General features: G+C 40.7%; 1 protein-coding gene across 8 annotated transcripts in view; it reads right to left on the reverse strand.

Moving 5' to 3' along the window:
• amot (angiomotin) overlaps positions 1-26,411 on the reverse strand; it is an 87,653-nt gene that overhangs the window by 15,815 nt on the left and 45,427 nt on the right. For all 8 annotated transcript variants that reach the window (XM_081615151.1, XM_081615155.1, XM_081615153.1 and 5 more), the window contains 5 exons: positions 23,019-23,163; positions 20,462-20,554; positions 19,800-19,945; positions 1,752-1,901; positions 163-359 (listed from right to left, as the gene is read on the reverse strand). In XM_081615151.1, coding sequence (XP_081471277.1) covers positions 163-359; positions 1,752-1,901; positions 19,800-19,945; positions 20,462-20,554; positions 23,019-23,163 — 731 coding nt within the window. The remainder of the gene's footprint in view (positions 1-162; positions 360-1,751; positions 1,902-19,799; positions 19,946-20,461; positions 20,555-23,018; positions 23,164-26,411) is intronic.

Genomic DNA, 26,411 nt, shown 5'->3' on the forward strand with positions numbered 1-26,411 from the left:
TCAGCTTGTGCATTACTTCCAACTTATGGTGTAAACTAAGCATTTTGACCAATCGCCATAATGTTGTAAAACAAGACAGTCAAGATAAACAGATTTTTATATATACACAAAACTAAATTTAGGCCTGAAACCTGATGCTGTCTTCAACTGCAGAAATCTCACCTCTGCATAGCAACGGATGCGGCAGCATCCAGGGCAAACTGTCTCATTACACTTTCTTCTAAATACTTCTGCTCCCATTTAGTCATGTCAGCCTCCAGAGCCAGAATGCGCTCCTCCTTCTCTCTTAGGTGCTCCATTAGTGCTGTGGCATTGTACTCTGATGTCACCAAGCCGCTGCTCTGTGAGGTTCCTTGACGCTGAATGGCATGATTAACACATGAAGATTGACAAAAAAACAAAAAAAAAAAAAACATGCAGAAGACATAAGAAAAACATTTTCTAAAAGTTCTTACATTCATCTCTGATAGTGTCTGTCTGACACAATTCCTTTTAATGGCTCTAAACTCCATCAATGTTATCAATATTTTGGTTTTGCTAGTTAAAATCTGAACAGCAGTATTTTGGACAGCAGTGGGTCCAAAACAGCTTAATCTTTGCAATCATTATCAACTGAAAAACATAGCTGTAAGAACAGTAAACAGCAAACTAAATTCCATTACTGTTATCACTCTGTTGGCTTACTGGTTTTATGTTTTGTAATCAGAGCGAGAGCTTCATTGCCTTCCCCTCCACTTGTGCATATGAGAGAGCATTTAGGTTTAAAGAAAAAACTGCTCTGGCCTATTTCAAGCACCATTTAGGCTCCCCTCGTGGCAACAGTGTTACATTGTGTCTGTTAAGTCACTAAATGAGGAACGATGTTCCTCAGAACGCTGAAAGTTAAAAACTCCTAAAATTACATTGACTTAAGTAATCATGACATTGCTCCAACAAAAGGCTGCAAAGCAGACATCTATGGAGCTAAAACAGCCTCATAATTCACAAATACACAGGACGAGATTCACATTTGTAATTTTGATCCAAACACAAATATATCTTGATTTCCAAGCTGCTTCAAGTCTATGAGCTGCGCTGCATTTGTGTGTGAATTTTGAGACTAACATCTCAATCCACAAATGTCTTTGTTTTAAATACATGATATATCTGATTTTATGATCAGCAACCAAACAGATGGCCTCCTTGTTTAAGCCAATCACAATGGGTTAATGTGATTGGCTGAAATATGGGTCCATTTATGTGACTGGCTGTAACAAGGAAGCCATCTGGTTGGTTGCTGATTATCCAATCAGATAGACCATTGATTAAATAAAGACATTTGTGGATTGAGACATGAGGGGAGTCTCAAAATTAAAATGCAGCACAAATCACAAGCCAGAAAGAAACTTGGAAAACAAGATATATTTGTGTTTGCTTCAAAAGTACAAATGTGAAACTTGTTCTCTGCATTTGTGTATCTCTCGTGCATTTGTGAATTATGAGACTGTTTTAGTTCCACAGACATCAATCATTTACAATTTATCAAAGTTAAAGCTGTAGATGGCAATACTATCCTGGTTTTCCAGAAAAGAAATTAGGCAGCTTGATACATAGATTTTATTAAGACTTATTATTGTAAATATTGCACAAGTACTCTGAATAATGCATATAAATCAATAGTTATTTTTAGCTAAAAGCTAGCAGTGAAAAATCATAAGGTTGACACAGAACTGTGGAGATACTTTAGGAATACAGAATTGTGAAATGGTTACCTGCTGCAGACGTAAAGACTCCAGCTCTCTCTCCAGTCTTGTACGAAGACGGTGTTCTAGTTGTTCTCTCTTCTCACATGCTGCTTGGAGCTGAGCCAGAGCCTGTTGCATCCTTTCCACTTTCTCCACATAAACTTGTTTTTTTTTAAGCTGCAGATACATAGAAACACACATTCCTTTTACATTACTGTCGATGACACTTTTAATGTTTTCTCTGCCACAACTTATTAAAAAAATATGACTTTCTACAGATGTTCTTATCTATGTTAGAGGTGTAAAAAAAGAAAATTTGACGGTGTAGAAATGAACTTAATGAATGATTGAACATCGCAGATGTTCAGTATCATAACTGTGTGTGTCAGGGTTTGTGTTTTTCTGTTTTGTTTTTTGTTTCTTTTCCCTTTTGTTTTTGGTTTGAGTTTTATTTTCCTGGAGCACCTGCTACTTCCCGTGGCATCCACCAGATGCCGCCAGTGGACAGAGCTCCTGGAGAGGTGCGGTGCCGACCCTGCAGACGCACCTGCAGCTCGTTTGGAAAGCGCGGTCTGGGTGTATATAAGCAGCGGCTGAATGACTTTTAGTCGCCTGAGTGTTTGCTTACCTTGGTAACATTTGTTCCAGAGAAAGGCCCTCTGTGTTTTCCATCTAGTTAATACTTGTTGTTTCCTCGCCAGGTGAACCTGTTGTCTCCTCGTTGTCTCCCGTCTGCCCCAGGATTCCTCGTGAGATCTAGCTGCCTACCTTCGGTCCGTCTCCAGTGGACTCCCCTTCGTGACACCACAGGTGTTACCTGTTCGTGCCCGAACCCACTTGGAGATTTTCTACAACTGGAACTAGTCGGACTCCGCTTCTTCAGCCAAGTACAAACCTGTCCGCGACTCCATCAAAGCCCTCTTCTCCAGCTCTCTGCGAACAACCAAACTCATCCTCTTCAAGTAAGACCTCCTCTGTTCATTCCTGGAAAGATCTCTCAACGACTCTCACTAACCTGTCGCCTCTCGTTGACAGTCAGACGATGCGGTCATCCGTTTCAGAACTCATTCCCATTCCCCTTTGCCCTGGATTCAATAAACTCATTATTGTTCATTTACTTGCTTCTCCTGATTGTGTTCTCGCATGTGGGTTAAAAGGCTTGAAACCAACATGACAGAACACTCAGGCCAAGCCGCAACCTCAGCGGACACAATCAGAAGAGCTGAACAACACGCCCCAATTCAGTCCCACGACTCCGCGTTAAGAGAACTGGGAAACCACAAAGCAGAAACAAATCGCCAATTAACAGAAATCTCTAACTTTCTACAAAACTCAGTCCAGCAGGTTCCAAGTACTCCATCCGTGGCTCCTGATCCGCCGAACCGTTTCACATTTTCGGAGGTCCATTCATCTGCACCGGATACATTTTCAGGTGATGTAGAGAAGGTTAAAGGATTCATTCTCCAGTGTAATATAGTCTTTAACCATTCACCGCAGAGCTTTTCCCATGACGACTGTAAAATTTCTTACGTTATCCCTGTTGACAGGTCGAGCCTTAGAATGGGCTGAAGCCCGGTTTACATCAGCCTTGAATTATGGATGTACATTTTCAGAGTTTCTAAAAGAACTGAAACAAGTTTTTTGTCAAGAAACTGAAAAGACTTCAGCCTCCTGTGATTTAAATGGGCTAAAGCAGGGCCAGAATAGTGTGTCAGACTTTACTATTGATTTCAGAATCAAAGTTGCTGCTTCTGGTTGGAATGCCGCTGCACTTAAAAGCGCTTTTTTCCATGCGTTAAATGAACAAATTAAAGATGAACTGGCAACTCTAGATGAACCAGAGACTCTAGTCTAGTGGTTCTTAACCTGGGTGCGATCGAACCCCAAGGGTTCGGTGAGTCGGCCTCAGGGGTTCGGTGGAGCTTCACTTGTGTAAAGTCATGATGACGCGCCCCACTTTGCCATCACTTGCTGCAGAGGATCACGTTGCATTGCTTAGCCAATCAGAGCTTCAGAGGAGCACTGATTGAAGGTGTTCCACTCTTTTTACCAAATTCTATAGTCTAAATCTGCTCCTTAGTCGTATCTTTTCGGGGTTGCTACTGCTTCTAGTGGCGTGGTAACACAGCTAATATAATTACATTACTAAATCAGAATACCGCAAAGTAATTTGTGTGTCGGCGGGGAGGGTGGGAGGCGGAATAAGAAGGGTTCGGTGACTGCGCATATGAAACTGGGGGGTTCGGTACCTCAAAAAAGGTTAAGAACCACTGCTCTATTCGAATTCATAAATCTAACAATACAATTGGATAACCGAATCCGCTAGAGAGCGGTCTCGCCGAACCTTTTCTCCATGGGTTTCTCAAACCAGTAATCAGTCTTTTGTTCAGCATTCACCTACCTCTTCCTCAGCTCCAGAACCTGAACCAATGCAACTGGGACACACACGCCTAACGCCAGAGGAATGCCAGAAAAGGATACGCTCTCGGCTCTGTCTCTACTGTGGTGACCCCAACCATTTCATCGCTAATTGCCCCATTCGTTTAAACCCGCAGGTCCGGCAGTAAAGACGGGGTGACTGCCGGAGTCACAATCATCAACTAAATCCCGAATCATCATTCCTGTCACCCTGTTCAACAATAACGAGTCTTTTTCCCTGTCGGCCCTCATTGAGTGCGAACAGAACGTCATCAACTCTGAAATAGTCAAGCAACTAGCCATCGAGGTTGAACCACTTCCAATCCCTCTTCGTGTTTCAGCCCTGGACGAAAAGAACCTGCCTCAAATCACCCACCGTACCAAGTCATTACGCCTATTAATCTCAGGTAATCACAACAAAGAGATTGCATTGTTTGTTTTTCCCGCAGCCAGCTCCTCCATAGTTCTGGGTTTCAACTGGTTATTCACACACAACCCTCATCAATTGGACCAAAGCCAAGATAGAATCCAGGTCCCCCAAGTGTCACTCCACCTGCCTTCATTCCGCCGTCCCAGTCATGACTTCCCCGACAGAACAGGCAGAGGTTGACCCACCAGACGTATCCTCCTTTCCCAGTGAGTACCATGATTTATCTACAGTTTTCAGTAAAGACAAAGCGTTATCTCTACCACCTCACAGACCTTACGACTGTGCCATTGACCTCCTGCCTGGTGCCCCATTACCCAACAGGAGACTATACAATATTTCCAGAACCGAACGACATACTATGGAGGATTACATAAATAAATCTCTCGCTGCTGGCATAATCTACACTTCGTCTTCCCCATTAGGCGCAGGGTATTCCTTCGTGGGAAATAATGATGGGTCCATACGGCCCTGCATAGACTACAGAGGATTAAACCAGATCACAATAAAGAATAAGTATCCATTACCACTGTTATCTTCAGCTTTTGAGCCCGTTCAAGACGCAACCATTTTCACCAAGCTAGATCTCAGAAACGCATATCACCTTCTCCGTATTAGAGAAGGTGACGAGTGGAAGACTGCATTTAAGACCCCCATGGGGCACTACGAATATCTAGTCATGCCCTTTGGATTGTCTAACGCGCCTGCCTTCTTCCAGGCTCTTATAAATGATGTCCTCAGAGATTTTATTAATGTTTTTGTGTTCGTCTACCTAAATAACATCCTGATTTACTCCAAGTCCCTCGTTGAACACAGAAGACGCGTCCGCTTGGTCCTCCAACGGCTTCTCGAGAACAAGCTCTACGTAAAAGCAGAAAAATGTGAGTTCCACCGTCAGTCAGTAACCTTCCTGGGAAACGTTCTTGAGGGCGGACAGGTAAGAGTGTCGGAGGATAAGATAAAGGCAGATTGGCCCAGACCCGAAAACAACTACAACATTTCTAGGGATTTGCTAACTTGTACCAAAGATTTATACGCAACTATTGCCAAACAGCTCTTACCTCCACCAAGAAGGTGTTTGCTTGGACCCCTCAAGATGATACTGTCTTCACTGAGCTCAAGTCCCGGTTTGCACAAGCACCCATACTTGTCCAACCTGATCCCAAGAAGCAGTTTGTGGTGGAGGTTGATGCCTCCGATACCGGCGTCGGTTTCTCAGACCACTGATTATGACCTCAATCAAATTTTATTTGTATAGCACATTTCAGCAGCAAGGCATTTCAAAGTGCTTTACATAATTAAAATGAAAACAGCATGTGACATTGAATAAACAGTGAGAGAGAGGGATTTAAAAAAGATAAAAACATTAAAACCCGCACCCCTTTAGGACTTCAGTTAAATGTCATTTAACTGGGATTCTAACCCTCAGGGACTTTAGTCAAAAACACCGTCTGACAAGGACTCCAACCTCTAGGTCAGGGGTGTCAAACTCCAGTCCTCAAGGGCCGCTGTCCTGCAGTTTTTAGATGTGCCACAGGTACAAAACACCTGAATCAAATGGCTTAATTACCTCCTCAGTTCTCCAGAACCTTGCTAATGACCTAATTATTCTATTCAGGTGTGGTGTAGCAGAGGCACTTCTAAAAGTTGCAGGACACCGGCCCTCGAGGACTGGAGTTTGACACCCCTGCTCTAGGTTTTTAGTTGAACGCCGTCAACTGGGACTCTAAATCCCGTAGAACTTTAGTTAAACGTCATTTAACTGGGATGTTTTTCGGGGGGCTTTACATCATTAAAACGTAGAAAAGAAATTAAAAACATTCTTCCTATCCGCACAAGGAGTTACCCTTAAGGGGTCTCCTCAAAGTAAGGGGGCTCTAAGAGCCTTACCTTTTGCCTTTAGTTGAAACTCTGTCAACTGGGACTCTAACCCTTTAGTTAAATCTGTGTTTAACAAGGACTCTAACCTTTATAGCCTTTAGTTAAATCTCTGTTTAACAAGGACTCTAACCTTTATAAAAACATGGAAGACATCAAAACCTGCAGTCTAACCCTGCTGCTGCTTCTCCTCGTTTGGTTCTCGTTCTGGGGATGCAGAGCAGACCAGAACCAGAAGATCTGAGGAGTCTAGACGGTTAAACCAGTAATAACAGATCTTTAATGTATTGTGGTACTAAACCGTTTAGTGATTTATAAACTAACATCAGTATTTTAAAGTCTATTCTCTGACTTTAAAATAGAAGTCAGAGAATAGACTGACTTCTAGACAGACTTTTTTAGGGACAAAAAAGTCTGTCCCTACCAGACTTTAAAACTGGTAGGGACAGTTTTAAAGTCCCTACCAGTGTAGGGACTTTTTATGTGCTCCTGGTTTTAGTGAGAACGTGAGCAGCAGCATTCTGGATCAGCTGCAGCTGTTTGTTTGATTTATTAGTCAGACCTGTGAAGACGCTGTTGCAGTAATCAATGCGGCTAAAAATAAACGCATGGATGAGTTTCTCTAGATTGTGGTTAGACATAAGTCCTCTAATCCTGGAGATGTTCTTCAGGTGATACAAGGCCGACTTTGTGACTGTATTAATGTGGCTCTGAAGGTTCAGGTCAGAGTCCATCACTACTCCCAGGTTTCGTGCTGATCGCTGGTTTTTAGTTGTAATAACTGAAGCTGTGCATTGATTGTGGTTTGCTCCTCTTTAGGTCCAAAGATAACAACTTAAGTTTTGTTTCTGTTCAGCTGGAGAAAGTTTTGGCACATCCACTCATTGATCTGTTCTAATTGGATGGGTTAAGAGTCACCTGGTGACATCGTGTTGTAGAGCTGTGTATCATCCGCATAATTGTGGTAGCTAATCCTATGTCCTGTTATAACCTTAGCCAGTGGGAGCATATAAATATTGAAAAGAAAGGGTCCTAGGATTGAACCTTGGGGTACCCCACATGTGAACTTTGACCTCTCTGATGAGAAGTTTCCGACTGAAACAAAGAAATCCCTGTTCTTTATGTAGGATTCAAACCAGTTGAGCACTGGACCAGAGAGTCCGACCCAACTCTCCAGTCGATTCAGTAAAATGTCGTGGTCAACAGTTTCGAAACCTGCACTGAGGTCCAACAGAACCAGCACTGTGGTTCTCCCACAGTCTGTATTTATATGGATGTCATTGAACACTTTTACAAGGGTCGTCTCCGTGCTGTGGTGAGCAGGAAAACCAGACTGGAAGCAGTCAAAGCGATTCATTATTGTTAGGAAATTATTTGTTTTAAAAACTGCTTTTTCAATCATTTTGCTGATGAATGGGAGGTTGGAGATCAGCCTGTAATTCTGCAGTAGTGATTTGTCCAGATTGTTCTTTTTTTATCAGTGGTTTGATAACTGCTGTTTTCAAAGCCTGGGGGAAAACACCTGAAGAGAGCGATGAGTTACTATTTGGATCAGATCATTAGCAACAACAGGCAGGATTTTCTTAAAGAAATGTGTGGGTAGGACATCCAGACAGCAGGAACTGGAGCTTAATTGACTTATAATTTCTTCTAGGGTTTTATAATTTAGTAGTTGAAATTGGGTCATTTTTCCTGCATTTGTTTTGTTTGGGCACAGCATTGGTACTGGCTTTGGAGTGGATGTGCAGATTAATCCTCTGATCTTTTGAATTTTCTCTAAAAAGAAACTTGAAAACTTGTTGCAGGCGGCAATAGATTGAAGTTCAGGTGGTAACGTCATAGGAGGGTTTGTGAGCCTGTCAACAGTAGCAAATAAAGCTCGAGCGTTGTTAGTGTTTTTGTTTATGACATCTGCAAAGAAAGCCTCTCTTGCATGTTTTAGTGTTGTGTGATAGTTACGTAGTCTTTCCTTGTAGATGTCACAATAAACGTGCAGTTGAGTTTTACGCCATTTCCGTTCAGCCCTACGGCAGAGTTGTCTTGCAGATTGAACTATTTGTGCATTTCTCCATGGAGATTTCTTCCTACCAGTCACAACCTTTACTTTAGTGGAGGCAATGAGATCTGAAAGTTTGCACTAAAAATCATCCACCTATTTATCTACGTCACTATAACTTAAGAGTGAGGAAGAAGAGTAGATTTGATTAAATGTTTCTGCTGTGTTTTCTGTGAAAGTACGTTTTGTGATAGTAGCTTTTTGTCCAAGTGGGTTAACGGATAAAGAACTGTCAAAGAAAACAGCAAAATGATCCGACAGGGTGACATCAGTTACAGAGACATTGGAAATATTCACACCCTTACTGATAACCAGGTCCAGTGTGTGTCCCTGTGTGTGTGTTGCTTGTTTGACATGTTGTGTTAAACCAAAACTCTCTAATATATTAAAGAGCTTTTTAGCCCCTCGGTCTTGGGGGTTGTCAACATGAATGTTGAAATCACCGACAATTATTAAACAATCGTAATCAATGCATATGAGAGATAGAAGCTCATTCAAGTCCGCAAAGAAATTTTCCACATATGTTGGTGTTTTGTATAGAGTCAGTGTCAAAGTACGTTTGTGGCCTTTTACCTCGATTCCAAGATATTCAAAAGACATAAAATTACCCAGAGAGATTTTACTACAGTTTATGGTATTCTTAAATATTGAAGCCACGCCTCCTTCTTTTTTGTGTTTTCTATTTTCACTTAAAAAATTGTACGTAGGAGGCGCCGATTCAATTAGTACGATTGCTTCATTATTGTCATTCAGCCATGTTTCTGTCAGAAATAAAACATCAATATTATGCTCAGTGATGAAATCGTTAATTAATAGAGCTTTAGCACAGAGAGATCTGATATTTAAAAGAGCCAGTTTAAGTTACTTGGAGGCTGAAAGCTCTTCAGTCTGAGGTTCCTTTAGACAGGGGATCAGCCTGAGGTTTGAATTAAGACCGCTGCTTTTTTTATTTCTGTTTTTTGTAACTTTTCTTGTAGTGATCCAGACAGGCATTGTCCTGCTATGCGGTGCTAGGGGGCCAGACACATTCTGGAGGAAGACGGGTGTAAAGATAATATCTGGACCCCGGTCTCAGACCTCAGAAACTGAGATTTCTGGATCCTCAGGGAGGTCAGAGGCAGGTGGCTTAGATGAAGTGAGAGTTGTGCCAAGGCGAACCTGTTGATCCATACTATCCAGCTGGGAGGATAGTATGGATAAGCTTCACCCATATGCCTTTTTCTTCCGTTGACTCTTGCTGGCCAAAAGAAATGACGACGTGGGGGACAGAGAGCTCCTGGTGATCAAGCTATCTCTGGAGGAATGGCGACATTGGTTGAAGGGAGCTGAGCACCCCATTTTGGTTTGGACAGATCACAAAAACCTATCATACCTCCAATCCACTAAGAGGTCCAACCCGCGCCAGTCACGTTGGACTCTGTTCTTTTCTCATTTTAACCTGTCCATTTCATACCGCCCAGGTTCTAAGAATGTTAAACCAGACGCTCTTTCCCGAGTCTATTCCTCAGATGATTCCGAGGAAGTTCCTGCTCCTATCCTTCCCCCAGTAGCACAGTGGGGTGGTCACCTGGGAAATCGAAGACATCATTCGCCAAGCACAGCAAATCGAACCTGCTCCGGAATCCTGTCCACCAGGTAAACTGTACATATCATCATCTGTTCGATCCCGTTTCTTCCAGTGGATACATGCCTCCAAGTTCTCCGGGCACCCTGGCATCAGCCGCACCATTGGACTGATAAATCGAAGGTTTTGGTGGGAATCTATACACAAGGATGTAAAGGGGTAAGTCTCAGCCTGTTCATTCTGCTCCAGAAATAAGTCTTCGAAACTGTACATATCATCATCTGTTCGATCCCGTTTCTTCCAGTGGATACATGCCTCCAAGTTCTCCGGGCACCGTGGCATCAGCCGCACCATTGGACTGATAAATCGAAGGTTTTGGTGGGAATCTATACACAAGGATGTAAAGGGGTAAGTCTCAGCCTGTTCATTCTGCTCCAGAAATAAGTCTTCGAAACATCCTCCCGCTGGCCTTCTTCAACCGCTGCCCATACCCAAACGACCCTGGTCTCATATCGCCGTTGACTTCGTTACCAGACTCCCAGCCTCTAAAGGTATGACCACTATTCTAACCATCGTCAACCGTTTTTCCAAAGCCTGTTATCTCATTCCACTCCGTAAACTACCTACTGCTGCCCAAACTGCCATGCTACTGATCAAACATGTGTTTAAACTTCATGGAATCCCTCAGGAGATCCTCTCGGATCGTGGTCCCCAGTTTGTCTCACAGGTCTGGCGCCAATTCTGCTCCGCTCTAGAGGCCAAGGTGAGTGGTAACCCGCTCACCTCGGGTTACCACCCCCAAACCAACGGACAGACAGAGCGCATGAACAAGGAACTAGAGGCTACCCTGCGGTGTTTGACCTCCACTAACCCTGACGATTGGGCCCAGTACCTTCCATGGGTAGAGTATGTGCACAACAGTCACATCTCAGCAGCCACAGGCCTCTCCCCATTTTAAATTGTGCTAGGGTATCAATCACCTCTCCTGTCCTTCGCCGAAACTAACATCTCGGTCACGTCAGTGCAGCACCACATTCGTATAAGCCGTAAAATCTGGAATGACACCATTACTGCTCTCAACAACACTTCTGCACTTAATAAATGCCTGGCCGACTGCAGGAGAACTCCTGCTCCCACATACTTTGTAGGCCAAAAGGTGTGGCTGTCTACACGTGACGTCTCTGTCTAAGAAATTGTCCCCTAAGTTTATTGGTCCTTTCAAGGTGTCGTCAGTCATTAGCCCCTCTGCTGTACGCCTTCGTCTTCCTCCGTCCCTGCGCATTCACCCGACTTTTCATGTGTCCCAGATCACATCTGTCCTGTCCAGCGAACTTTGCCCTCCGGCTGAACCCCCTATTCCCGCCCGTGACATCGATGGCCATCCGGCCTTCCCACGATCTGCCGGATCGTGGCCTCCCGTCAGCGAGGTCGGGGTTACCAGTACCTCGTCGACTGGGAGGGCTATGGTCCGGAGGAACGTTCCTGGGTCTTTTATTTTAGACCCTTCCCTCATTAGGGATTTTCGGGACTCCCAGCCCTCGTCCTCTGCTCGGCCGCCAGGTGGCGTCCGTTGAGAGGGGGTACTGTCAGGGTCTGTTTTTCTGTTTTATTTTTTTTGTTTCTTTTCCTTTTTGTTTTTGGTTTGAGTTTTATTTTCCTGGAGCACCTGCTACTTCCCGTGGCATCTACCAGATGTTGCCAGTGGACAGAGCTCCTGGAGAGGTGCGGTGCCGACCCTGTAGACGCACCTGCAGCTCGTTTGGAAAGCGCAGTCTGGGTGTATATAAGCAGCGGCTGAATGACTTCTCGTCGCCTGAGTGTTTGCTTACCTTGGTAACATTCGTTCCAGAGAAAGGCCCTCTGTGTTTTCCATCTAGTTAATCCTCCTTGTTGTTTCCTCGCCAGGTGAACCTGTTGTCTCCTCGTTGTCTCCCGTCTGCCCCGGGATTCCTCGTGAGATCGAGCTGCCTACCTTCGGTCCGTCTCCAGTGGACTCCCCTTTGTGACACCACAGGTGTTACCTGTTCGTGCCCGAACCCACTTGGAGATTTTCTACAACTGGACCTAGTCGGACTCCGCTTCTTCAGCCAAGTACAAACCTGTCCGCCCTCCAACGAAGCCCTCTTCTCCAGTTCTCTGCGAATAACCAAACTCATCCTCTCCGAGTAAGACCTCCTCTGTTCATTCCTGGAAAGATCTCTCAACGACTCTCACTAAACTGTCGCCTCTCGTTGACAGTCAGACGATGCGGTCATCCGTTCCAGAACTCATTCCCATTCCCCTTTCCCCTGGATTCAATAAACTCAATATTGTTCATTTACTTGCTTCTCCTGATTGTGTTCTCGCATGTGGGTTAAAAGACTTGAAACCAACATGACAGTGTGTAAATGTACAATAGTGCATTTCAAAAGCATTGTAAAGTACCTATTCAACTTTTTCCCAACAAACCCATTGTATTTTTTATGTTTGGACCCACACCAAGTCGTGGTCTGAAGTGAAAGGAGAATGCTACTTGGCTTTCAAAATCTTTTGTGAAGTCTGAAGACTGTCATGTTTCTGTATTCCAACCACTATAGTGAGCTATCAAGTTTAACCACATAGCAAGCTATTAAGCTACCCACAGAGTTTTTCAGGAGATTTTCTTCAAAACTTGTACCTATACTGAAGTCAGTTTATGATGAATCTTTGGTAAATGGAAAGCTGTCAAACTCAGTCCCACACAACCCTTGTGCATGGGAGGACTGAGGCAAATGTAGAGGACTATGGAAAATGATACAAGTTTGACGTGTGGGGTCGGTTGGACCCCATTTCTACATACAAGGGTTAAAAAGGATAAGGACCCTGTTCATTGTAGTTCGTGTAGGCCAGTCAGTCTTATAACAAATCCTGTCGTAACGCTCTGAGAGTGAATGGGGACGTTCCGTTGTCATAATGGCAAATTGTGCTGAAAAACTTATTTTAAAGAAAAAGACTACCGGAGTAATGTGCAACAATGCGGTATGATGTCAAGCTTTTCCTCCATCCAACTGATCAGCGCCACTTTGCTGTTGAAGCTTCTAACCTGGCAGCTTTACACTCTTATAAAAATACTATTTGACAACATCTGGAAACGAAGTTAAAGCTTCAATCTAATAATCTGATGGAGGCGATCTCTGCCACAGTCTGCATGTTGGTTCATCCCGCAAAAAGAGCCGCTGCTGAGTCAGCGGAGCGTCCTGCTGCGCATCAGGATGGAGCAGCAGCAGGTGGGAGCGCAGAATTTAACAGTAACTAAACAGGATCCATTCATAATAACTTTGGGTTGTGATGCACAAGCCAATAGCACCGTTGTGTCACTGGTCAGTGTGATAATTTGGCTACATGCAGCTGTCCAGCATATGCGATCATCAGTAGCCAACTTTTCAGACTTTGATCCACTGCTGACGAAGAAGTCTGTGATGATGTTCTGTTTCTTATACGTTTATTCCTGCATAATAGACTTAAAGGGCTTTTTTTTTTCAATATTTGCCGTGAATATAATACAGCCTGTAAGTTGATGTAAAGTTCGCTTACGTTTCTATGACATCACTGCGAGAAGTCGACTTCTACTCGACTTTTATCATTTTATAGTCCACCACAAAATATGTGAAGTCTATCAACCCCTAATATGTATATAATGAAGTACCCTTAACATTTTCGCCTGCCCCTTCTCGTAAAAGGCTCAACTCTGGTGCTCTCCACTAATCCTCCCTTCCTCATTTCCTTAGTTTAATGTCCAGCGCACACTACACGAGTTGTCGGCACACTGTCGGCCCATTTTCAAAACCTTAGAGACCACACATTAGCCGACAGAAATCCTAGGCATAACGGTTCGATCGGGTTCGTCATGCTTGTGGTGTCCAGCCACATGGGCACAAAATAAGGGCTACAAGTCCAGTTAATTCATTTTAAAACCAGGCATTAATCAATGTTTTACTCGAATCTACCTGTGACGCATGTGGCTAGAGTCAGCGTAAAGTCCTGACTGAATGAAAATCATTATAACCAGAGACATAATATAAGAATAGACGCCTCATGGACCGCTCTCGCCTATTGTCGCTGACGAGATTTAGGGCAGCCATCTTGGAGTGGTCCACCACTCCACTCAGCGTTATGTGTTTAGCAGCACAATGACGTATCAACGCATTTAATCGATCATAACACGCTTTTTTGTTACTGGAAACCATATTCAATCATCTATCAAAGCTACATTTTTAAACAATTGTATTTTTTAAGTACGTTTTTAATACATAGTTTAGCATATTTAAATATGCTTAGTGGCTATAACAATAGAATAGGAATGGAATATTCTGATATTGATGTATGATGAGCATATTACAAAGCCGTTCATAATTTATTTAATGAATTAGTAATATCAATACATGTTTATATAACTATACAAACACAAATAAATAATGAACATGTTTATATGTATGTATGTACATACATATATATAGATATATGTATATGTTTTTCAGCCGACGAGTTCTAGGTTCAGAGATTCAGCAGCTGAGATTGAGTCCAAAATCCAATGCGAGACTCATCCGTGCTGCAGTGAATCCGTCTCTCTTTAAAGATATTTTCCTCTTCTTCCTCACATCGTGTCTTTATGAAAACTTCAGAACAAAAACGGAAGATTTGAGAGCTATCTTACTTTTGACAGAGTGAGAGAATTACATATAAATAATAGTCTTTACCACCTGTGTAAAATTTGCTGGTGAATGTTATAACATAATAAGTTTTATAATATATGTTACATTGCTTCATTTCTACGGAGCCCTCCAGGTGACATGGGGATTTTTTTTTTCTTTTGCGTTCCCTCGCAATAATCTACTGATCAGTTTATGTGGCATAATTGAATACTGTAAGCCTTTCTTACGGTGGCCACTGTAATTTCTGCTTTAATACAAGCTTATAAGGTTTTTCCATGGACTATTTCTGAGTTATTACCGTGGGGTAATAAGTCATCTGATTGTGCCTATTGTGTTCGTCTGAATGGTTTAAAGAGCTGCTTTCTGTGCCGTTCCATCTGAGCCTTAACAGACATAAACATGCAGTCAATAAATCGATTTTCAATCAGTTTTCTGCACCAAAGAGTTAATAATAATACATATATTTTCACTTAGGCTCTATAAGAGCCATATGAATGAAATAAGTAATTATTGATATGACAGGAGCAGCGGCTTTGACACCTGGTGGTGGGCGTGTCGATGTGGGCGTGACGTCATCAAGTATGATGACGTCACGCCCAAGTGCAAACCAGAGCTTTCAGTGGAAAAACAAAAGTTCTAGGTCCTTTTAATGCCATACAAATATGAGACATAAACATGGATTATATCTTTATATAGACCTGTCTATTGATTTATAGATTAATAGTTTTACTGGACAGAAATTACAAAGAACAAATCTGGTTCTTAATCAAATCCTAATGAGTCAAATTGTGAAAGTGTCATGGAGTCATCAGCCTCATGACATTAACACTGACATGAAAAATAATATTGAAGAAATAAATATATCAAATCTAATTAAAAACATAAATAAGTGATCAGTTCTTTACTGTTGTGGTCTGTAAGATATATTTATTCTTAGTAGTAGATATGGTCTCAACAAACCCATGACACTTCAACAATATTATTTTATCTTTTATCTGGAAATAGTGTCTGTTTATTCTTGCCATACAGTCCTCTGTATTAATTATTGCTCAAACGGTCTTGCCATACCAGTTTATTCCTCTGTATTTACTTTAGTTTCTTAGTTTATTCTTGCATTTTGTTCTTCATTCATTTCCATTTAGTTTTATTTCATTAGTATTATCCTCTCTTGGTTTATTGCTATGTCCACTTTAGTTTCTTTCCAGTTGCTAAATTTATTTTATCGTTTATTGACCATCAGTAATCTTCACTCATCACCTGCTGCGCCGCCTAATCGTCATGTGTTTCACATCATGTGTTGATTTTTCACTGTTCAGCATCTGATTCTCTGTTTTTATGCCATAATTCACATTTAGTTCGTCGCTCTGTTTTATGTCCCTCTTTTCCTGTTTCAGATTTTTTGCAATGTGCGCTTTTTTTTTTTTTAGCCCCTAAGGTGCAGGGCGGTCAGGAAGCGTATCGATGGGGAAAAGGCAGACTGACATAAACCTTTTAAAACAACGGAAACAATTTCAGAATTCTGATTATTGAAATTTAAAAGTGCTGTGTTGTTCTATCACCCCCGTTTCATACCGGACCACTTACAGCATCGTGTTAACGCTATAAAATGAACGCTCTCTATCGTGGTATCACCCATGGAGGGATTTCTTGATTTCTTTATTTAAATTGGTTCATTTTCAGAGGGATACAAAGTGAGGGTATCGTGATTTTAGCTACCAGTAGCAGGAGAACGGAGCTGCACAAAGAAGCTAACAGAAGCTAACAAACACTGAATAGGAGAAGATCTGCCATCGATATAGTTGCAGCCAAGCATGTTTTAATGTTACACAATACAGTTTTACCAAGTTGCTCAAAGTCTAAACTGGCATTGTTGTGCATTTAAGGTGTAAAGTTTACCTTCGACCAAACGCCCCCCAAAGGCATCCCAGCGCCCCCCTTTTTTCCGCCGCATCTCTGACGAAAAGCTTCGGCCGCTACCATCGAAACCATTGTTTAGTTTCAAAAATAATGATGTCAGGTACAGCTTCGATGCCGCCCTCAGTTATATGCAAACACAACAGGGCTGCAGTACTGGTGGAACCGGACCAAAGCGTGCCGTTCCGTTCCGTTCCTTGCAGTACGAAAACGGCTTTAGTGGTGTATGTTTGTGACCGCACTAGAAATAAACGTTCAGCTTCCGAAGGAACCTTCGACTGTCTCTTGCTTGCCGCACCACACCACTGTGAACCACTAAGGGAGTTAACCCTGAAGTCCCCAACCACTTCAGCCTAGCAGCGAGAAGGAGTTCTCCTGTGTTTCCCCCACGAAGTTTGGAGGTTCATCAGGAAAGGTTAACAATAGTATACAGACTTCATAATCTGCACTCTTTTGGTTGAATGCAGTATTTATTTCCACTTTCGCTTTATGTTGTTTAGTAGTTGTTCAAGTAGCCTACGTTTTTTGTTAATGCAGACTGAGAATCCTTTTTGTTATTGGTTGTTTTGTTTATTTAGTTTATCAGTTCCAGTGTTATGTGTTCTTTTGAAAATAAAGTGTATCTATCTATGGCAGGAAATCGCATGCATTATTAGTTATTTCCATTAAATGAGTGTCAAAAGGTCTTGAAACAATATTATCGTTTATCGCAATAATTTTTTAGACAATTAATCGCTCAGCAAAATTTCTTATCTTGACAGGCCTACATATAATCAGTGATAGCATATACATACAAAATTAAACATTGTATGTAGCTGCAAATTTCAATTACCCATAATTTTGGAACTGTAAAACATTTCAGTTTTCTTCGTACAAACACAATATTGATCATGTCTAGCTAGTTTTCGTCAACGTCCACCACTAGGTGGCGCTGTAAAATTGCGAAATTTTCTACGCAAAAACCGCTGATCGGATTTCCGCCAAACTTTGTACATACCTCCACTCCCCTGGCCTAACTTGTATTTTGAGTATGGTCATGATTGGTTGAAGTATGGTTGGGTTATAAACAAAAACGTGAAAAGTACTACATTTGACCTCCAAAATGTTAAAAAAAAAAAAAAAAAAAAAGAAAATCACACATTTTGAGAAAGCACTTTCAGGATGCTTTCTCTGAATTGTTCTGAATATTTCATCAACTCTATGTATGGACCTATCTTCATATGCTTCACTTTGTTTTTTCTAAAGTTTGACTTCAACACAAAAATCTTCATCACAAAAATCTCCATCCTAACTAAACTGCTCATACTAGTGAAACACATCAGCCTCAGTCATTCTTCAAAGTTTAGTAAGAATCTGAGCTTCTTTGTTTGGATAACAGCGAATCAAACTTTCACTCTAAGTGCTCACAATGATTAATGTTTTTTTTCCATTCATCCTTCAACAAATCAACATCAAAAATATACACTGCTCAAAAAAATAAAGGCAACACTTAAACAACACAATATAACTCGAAGTAAATCAAACTTCTGTGAAATCAAACTGCCCACTTAGGAAGCAAAACTGATTGACAATCAGTTTCCCCTGTTGTTGTGCAAATGGAATAGACAACAGATGGAAATTATTGGCAATTAGCAAGACACACTCAATAAAGGAGTGGTTCTGCAGGTGGGGACCACAGACCACTTCTCAGTACCTATGCTGTCTGGCTGATGTTTTGGTCAGTTTTGAATGTTGGTGGTGCTTTCACACTCGTGGTAGCATGAGACGGACTCTACAACCCACACAAGTGGCTCAGGTAGTGCAGCTCATCCAGAATGGCACATCAATGCGAGCTGTGGCAAGAAGGTTTGCTGTGTCTGTCAGCGTAGTGTCCAGAGGCTGGAGGCGCTACCAGGAGACAGGCCAGTACACCAGGAGACGTGGAGGAGGCCGTAGGAGGGCAACAACCCAGCAGCAGGACCGCTACCTCCGCCTTAGTGCAAGAAGGAACAGGAGGAGCACTGCCAGAGCCCTGCAAAATGACCTCCAGCAGGCCACAAATGTGCATGTGTCTGCACAAACGGTTAGAAACCGACTCCATGAGGATGGTACGAGGACCCGACGTCCACAGATGGGGGTTGTGCTCACAGCCCAATACCGTGCAGGACGCTTGGCATTTGCCAGAGAACACCAGGATTGGCAAATTCGCCACTGGTGCCTTGTGCTCTTCACAGATGAAAGCAGGTTCACACTGAGCACATGTGACAGACGTGACAGAGTCTGGAGACGCCGTGGAGAGCGGTCTGCTGCCTGCAACATCTTTCAGCATGACCGGTTTGGCAGTGGGTCAGTAATGGTGTGGGATGGCATTTCTTTGGAGGGCCGCACAGCCCTCCATGTGCTCACCAGAGGTAGCCTGACTGCCATTAGGTACCGAGATGAGATCCTCAGACCCCTTGTGAGACCATATGCTGGTGCGGTTGGCCCTGGGTTCCTCCTAATGCAGGACAATGCTAGACCTCATGTGGCTGGAGTGTGTCAGCAGTTCCTGCAAGATGAAGGCATTGAAGCTATGGACTGGCCCGCCCGTTCCCCAGACCTGAATCCGATTGAGCACATCTGGGACATCATGTCTCGCTCCATCCACCAACGTCACGTTGCACCACAGACTGTCCAGGAGTTGGCGGATGCTTTAGTCCAGGTCTGGGAGGAGATCCCTCAGGAGACCATCCGCCACCTCATCAGGAGCATGTCCAGGCGTTGTAGGGAGGTCATACAGGCACATGGAGGCCACACACAATACTGAGCCTCATTTTGACTTGTTTTAAGGACATTACATTAAAGTTGGATCAGCCTGTAGTGTGTTTTTTCACTTTAATTTTGTGTGTGGCTCCAAATCCAGGCCTCCATTGGTTAATAAATTTGATTTCCATTGGTGATTTATGTGTGATTTTGTTGTCGGCACATTCAACTTTGTACAGAACAAAGTATTCAATGAGAATATTTCATTCATTCAGATCTAGGATGTGTTATTTGAGTGTTTCCTGAAGTAAATTCCAAAGATCTACATTTGCAGTTATCTGGTCCAATTAATAGAATGCCTCTTCTTTATCTGTTGAGATAATTTAGTAATATATCAGGATACAAAGTTAATCAATATTTTTCTCACCTCCTCCTCCAGTTTAACCACTTTTGCCTGGGCATTGTTCAGCGCTTGGTCTCTGATCTCAATGTGTCTCCTTTGGTCATCTGCAGTTGAGCGCAGCGCATTCAGCTCCATCTCTAGCTTTTCCTTCTCCCGCAGAATTTCTTTATCTTAATGGACAATAGAATATAAAAACATTTATGGTCATAAAATTACATAATACCCAAAAATAAAGCACCCCTTCATTGTTGTGTATTTTGAATGCATGCAGACTGAATCCTGCCTAACAACTGATTTTCTGTCGATTCATTGGCTTCATGGCTCTTGCCTGTAGTCAGCTTAATTTAGTTCCAACAAATCTAATGATCAATAAAAGCTGATTCAGCTACAACATCCCTAAAGAACTTTCTCTAGTAAAAGGAATACTGAAAGGCACTTCTAAAATCAAAAATACATTTATTTACAAGTTGGAGCGGTCATGGCCTTCAAATTTTAATACACAAAATCTCATTTCAGAGTTGTTTAAAAAATGTTCTAAGCTACTACACAATTAGATTGCCGAGTCACGTGTGTGTGTGTGTGTGTGTGTGTGTGTGTGTGTGTGTGTGTGTGTGTGTGTGTGTGTGTGTGTGTGTGTGCGTGTGTGTGTGTGTGTGTGTGTGTGTGTGTGCGTGCCTGTCACTCACTCTGAGCAACCAACTGGGAGATGGTTTTCCGATTGTCTTCAGAGCTGTCACACTCTTTAGAGGCGAGCTGTTTATTAGCAGTCTCCATGCGCTCTTTAAAATAACGTAAGACAAATTCATCATGATATTCATAAATAAATTATATTTTAAAAATAATTTAAAAATCTGTCATGTTCAACACTTTGTTGTCACAAGTCTTATTAAAAAGTGGGGAAAGTCATCCAATGGCTTGGATAAGATCATTTTTTGTTAACCTTTATGAGAGATAAAAACTGTGCCTACATTTCAGTCTGAAGATGCATAGATCACCCTTTCAGCGAAATACAACAATGCTTTATTTCTTAAATATATATATTTATTTAAATGTACATGCCTTTGGAATGAGACACAGAAAATAATGTTATAAAATAAACTTATTTCTGTTTATTTTATTGATATGTTAAATAATATAATTTGATTTCTTGGTACCCATAAAGAGACGACTTATACTTGCAGTATAGCTATGCTTTAAGCTAAATATATAATCATATTATGATAGGAGCATTCAAGGTTCAGTCTATCTAAAGTTAACAAATTTTATGCACTAATACGGAACATATAAAGCAAATGCAAGAGCTGATTGAAGAGTTCAGAAACATAATGATAGATATCCATGTTAAAAGTAGAGGCTACAAGTTCATCTCAAAGTTGCTTCATGTTCCTGTGACAGTAATTTTCAATATTTTTAAAATGTATAAAGTTCATTCAACTGTGGTAAAGATTCCCGTATGGGAGCCGAAGAGGAAATGCAACCCTAAATTGCAAAAGAAAACTATTCAAAACTATTTAAGATTTACTTCAACATAAAGATGCATCACTTACTCATCACTCTTTTGAATTTAAACCTTAAAGCTGTATTATGTAACTTTTACAAAAAAAATATTCTTTCAGATATGTGTTGAAACTGTCACTGTTGTGACAGTATGGTATGACTCACATAATCTATGAAAAAAATCTATCTCCTCTGCTTTCTTCCAGTGCTAACTAGAAACCAATCAGAGCCAGGAGGAGGTTCTTAGCGCTGTCAGTCATTCTTGTGTATGTTGTGCTCATTCCCATTCTTGCTCTTTGTTATACTACAACTTTTTCTGATTAAAGAATCTGCCAGGAATGCTCAGGCATCACCAGCGATGGCAGTATATGAATGATTTTCCTGGAAGAGAAAGTTATTTCACCACCATTAGCAGCATGCACACAAATATAACTCACAACTAGTTATTTCAGAAACTCCTGATCTTTTGGAATTTTCATATATAACCATTTATCAGGTTTACAATGAATTATTCAAAGAACAGTCAGTGAGCTTGTAACTACGCAGAACACCCAATTCAGTTCCTCAAAACTGAATAACAAAAGAACCGAAAACAGTTACCCTCTCTGACAAATCTCAATTTCAGCTGAAATGTTTAAATGCTAGGGTCAAAATTTGGAGTAGAACATGGAAGCATGAATTGATGCTACCTTGCAACAACTGTTTAAGTTGCTCATGGTTCAATGGTGTGAGAGATATTTGCTTGATACAATTTGGAATTCGTATCTGGTGAGCAATGATTAAATAGAGTCTACTTGCTTTACCAGGGAATGACAACAAGTTACCTGTACTCCAATGTCCTCCACAATTATCAGGTCTCAATCCAACACAGCACTTTTGGTAAGTGATGCAACAGAAAATTTGAATTATGGATGTGCACTTGACATAATGACCGTACATCACCCATAGTGATGTACGGTCTTTATGGACCAAAACCTCAGGAATATATCATTGTTGTTTAAACTATGTCATGAAGAATTAAGGCAATTATAAAGAAAAAGAAGTGGGTCTAACTAGGTACCACCAAGGTGTACCTCACTAAGTGGCCAATGGGTATTCTGTAGACAATGGCTGAGTAACTTCAAGGTAATGTTAGACCATTTCCTAGTTATTTAACAAGAGACATGATTGCTGTGATGTTGAAAAATGAGTTACTGATGTTAAGAGCAGCCACACAGATTTTAGAGATTTTAGAGCTCATGGATGATGAGTGAAAAAAAAGGGAATAATAGATTATAACTTCAGTTAACTCAGTGTTTCTCTATTCCGGTCCTCACGCCCCCCTGTCCTGCATGTTTTAGGTGTTTCCCTTCTGCCACACACCTGGATTGAATCTGTGGGTGATTAACAGGCTACTGCAGCACCTGATGGTCATAAAATCATTTGAATCAGCTGTTCTGGAACAGAGGCACAGCTAAAACATGCAGAGGAGGGGGGCTGGGGACTGGAACTGAGAAGCACTGATTAACTCAAGAAATTCCAAAGCTAACAAATGAACAATAAGCTCACATATAACATATCCATGTTTTGTTCAATAAATGTTCTTTATGTGGATATTCACCTGTCTCCATTTATGCTTCATATTGTCTGATAATTAGATCTATGTTATTTTGACAGAATTATGATATCATTTAAAATTCACATTGTGTAGTTTGCAAAAGCATCTTTACAACATAGTAAATAATGAATCATTTTCTCAGCTCTCACCTCGCAGGTCTCTGTTGAAGTCATGAAGTCGGCGCACCTGTAGCTCCAACTTGCTCCTCATAGTTTTCTCCAATGCTTCTCTCTTAGAGGAAGACTTGGCAAGATTTTCATAGGCCTCTGACACTAGCTGTATCTCTGTTTCCAACTACCCAAAAACAAAGCATACATTAAGTGACTGATTCATTGATGTATACCCACTTAGTACCAATTATTAGAGCTGTTCATGGCCAGACACAAGTTATTTTTAACTTAGTCCCCTTACCACATCTAAGCTACTTTTGCAACTCAATAGTATGATGTAGTGATAAAAGATAGGTTGCACTAGAGGTGTCCAAGTCCAGTCCTCAAGAGCTACCATCCTGCAACTTTTAGATCTCTGCTCCAACATACACTCACCAGCAGTCATTAAGCTCTGCAGAGGCCTGGTAACAAGCGTTTCATTTCATTTAAGTGTGTTGGAGAAGGGATATACATAACTTGCCTTCAATACATTGGAGAAACTCCAATGACTACATTTCTACACTTAAACATTTTTCTAAAGTGAATTTTCAATCAAAGCAGGAAATAATGCTAAAGGACAACCAACACCGGAGCCAAAAGGTTTGCTTCGAGAAAGAAGGGTACCGCTCTTCTCAAACGGAGTGGTATACAAGAAAAGACAGGTTTTGTGGATGTCCTGCAAGAAACAGCCATTACTGCTTTCCTTGCCATCTTTTCTCAACTTGTGTCGAGGACAGACTTGGCTTTGGATAAACTGATAGTTTTGTGCAGAATGAGCAGCACACAGACTTCATTTATAAGTAAAGATAAGAAGGCAATGACATTTTTGTTGAGTTTATTAATGAAATGTTGATTTTGTGAGCTACAGTTTGTATGTGTAAAGAATGCAGAAAAGAAACATAACCCACAAACTGCTGTTAGATTAACTAATATCAGCGGTAGTTATAATACAGTGCTTTGCAAAAGCATTTATTTGGCCCCCTTGAACTTTTCAACCGTTTGTTGTTCAGGCTTCCAACATAAAAATCTAAAAAAAATTAATTTTGTGAAGAATCAACAATGAGAGGGACACAATCATGAGGTGGAACGAAATTTATTGGATATTTTAAACTTTTTTTTAACAAATAAAAAAACAGCAAAGTTAGGCATGCAATGTTATTCAGCCCCTTTACTTTCAGTGCAGCAAACGCACTCCAGAAGTTCAGTGAGGATTTCTGAATGATCCAATGTTATCCTAAATGACTGATAAATAGAATCCACCTGTATGTAATGATGCACCTGCTCTGTGATCGTCTCAGGGTTGTGTTTAAAGCGCAGAGAGCGTCATGAAGACCAAGGAACACAGCAGGCAAGTCCAAGATGCTGTTTTGGAGAAGTTTAAAGCCGGATTTGGATACAAAAAGATTTCCCAAGCTTTAAACATCTCAAGAAGCATTGTGCAAGTGATCATATTGAAATGGAATGAGTATCAGACCACTGCAAATCTACCAAGACCCATCTGTCCCTCTAAACTTTCATCTGGAACAAGGAGAAGACTGATCAGAGTCAAGAGCCAAGAGGCCCATGATCACTCTGGATGAACAGCAGAGGTCTACAGCTGAGGTGGGAGAGTCTGTCCATAAGACAACAATTAGTTGTACACTGCACAAATTTGACCTTTATGGAAGAGTGGCAAGAAGAAAGCCATTTCTCAAAGATATCCATAAAAAGTTTAAAGGTGGAGACACCTTTGGCCTTTCTTCAGCAGGGACGACAGTTAAAACTGATGGGAAGATGGATGGAGCCAAATACAGGACCAGTCTGGAAGAAAACCTGTTTGAGTCTGCTAAAGACCTGAGACTGGGACAGAGATTTGTGTTCCAACAAGACAAAGATCCCAAACATAAAGCAAAATCTACAGTGGAATGGTTCACAAATAAACGTATCCAGATGTTAGAATGGCCAAGTCTTCTTCTTCTTTTTGTTTTATGGCGGTTGGCAAACAACTTATACTCAACTCTTTTATTTTTCATAATATTTAAGTCTGGAATTATAAATGCTATTCCAATTTAATCATTTAACATTTTAGAAGCATCTGTATATACTGGTAAATACTCAGCATATTCTATCTTTATATACCTTTCCACCTCTTTTTTTTTCTATTTGTCTGCCTTTTTCCAATAAACTTCAGCTTTTCCACTTAACCAAGGTGGAGTATCAGGAATATTCACCACAGGACTAATTAAATAATGATTTATTCCTATCTTACTTATCTCATTATTTATAATCCATCCAAAACTATTAATTCTTTTATTTTTTTACTTTTTTCTTGAGAAGGTTGTAACAACATTGGAGGATAATTTTGCTTATGTCCTTTAACATTTGCCCAATAATTTATGGCTAGTTGTTTTCTTCTGAGCTCTAATGGCATCTCACCCATTTCAACTTGTAAAGCTGATACTGGGGTTGTTTTATTGCTCCGCAACAAATTCTTAAAGCCTGATATTGTATTCTATCTATTTCTTTTAGTAAACTATTAGAAGCTGAATTATATGCAATACATCCGTAATCAATTACTGATCTAATTAGTCCTATGTATATTGTTTTTAATACTTTCCTATCAGCTCCCCAATCTTTACCTCTTAAACATCTCATTACATTTAGGATTTTTTTATTTTTCTCTATTATTTTTCTTATATGTATTTTCCATGCAAGTTTTTTGTCAAACCAAATTCCTAAATATTTAATCTGATCTTTCCTTTCTACATCATTCTCATACAATTTAAGACTTACCTTTACTAATAGGAAAATAAATACTAATGTAACAAACTTAGATTTAGATATTGAAATTCTAAAACCCCATTCTAAAGCCCAATCTTCTACATTATCTATTGCCTCTTGCATTTTCTTATTTATAAATTTTAGATTTTTCCCCCTTTTCCAAATAAGGCCACCATCTGCAAATAACGACACTCCAAAATATTTATCTATTTTACTAAAAATATCATCAATCATTATAACAAATAACATAGGACTTATTATACTTCCTTGAGGAGTTCCATTTTCAATTTGATGTTTTGAACTTACTTCACCATCTATTTTAACTTTTATATTTCTTCCAGTTAAAATTTTTTTAATCCATCTATATATTTTATCCTTTAAACCTATTTGTTTTATTTTAATCAATAATCCTTCTTTCCACAACATATCATATGCCTTTTCTATATCCAAAAAGATTGCTATCAAGACTTCTTTATTCACCTGTGCCCTCCTAATTTCATGTTCCAAATATAGTATAGGATCTATTGTACTTCTTCCTTTTCTAAGCCCAAATTGATATGGTTTCATCTTCTCCTTAGATTCCAGAAAATATATTAATCTGTTATTTACCATTTTTTAATTACTTTACCAATA

Source organism: Poecilia reticulata, chromosome 14 (genome assembly GCF_904066995.2).
Source record: "Poecilia reticulata chromosome 14, P_reticulata-male-v2, whole genome shotgun sequence".
In the NCBI taxonomy this organism is placed as follows: Eukaryota; Metazoa; Chordata; class Actinopteri; order Cyprinodontiformes; family Poeciliidae; genus Poecilia; species Poecilia reticulata.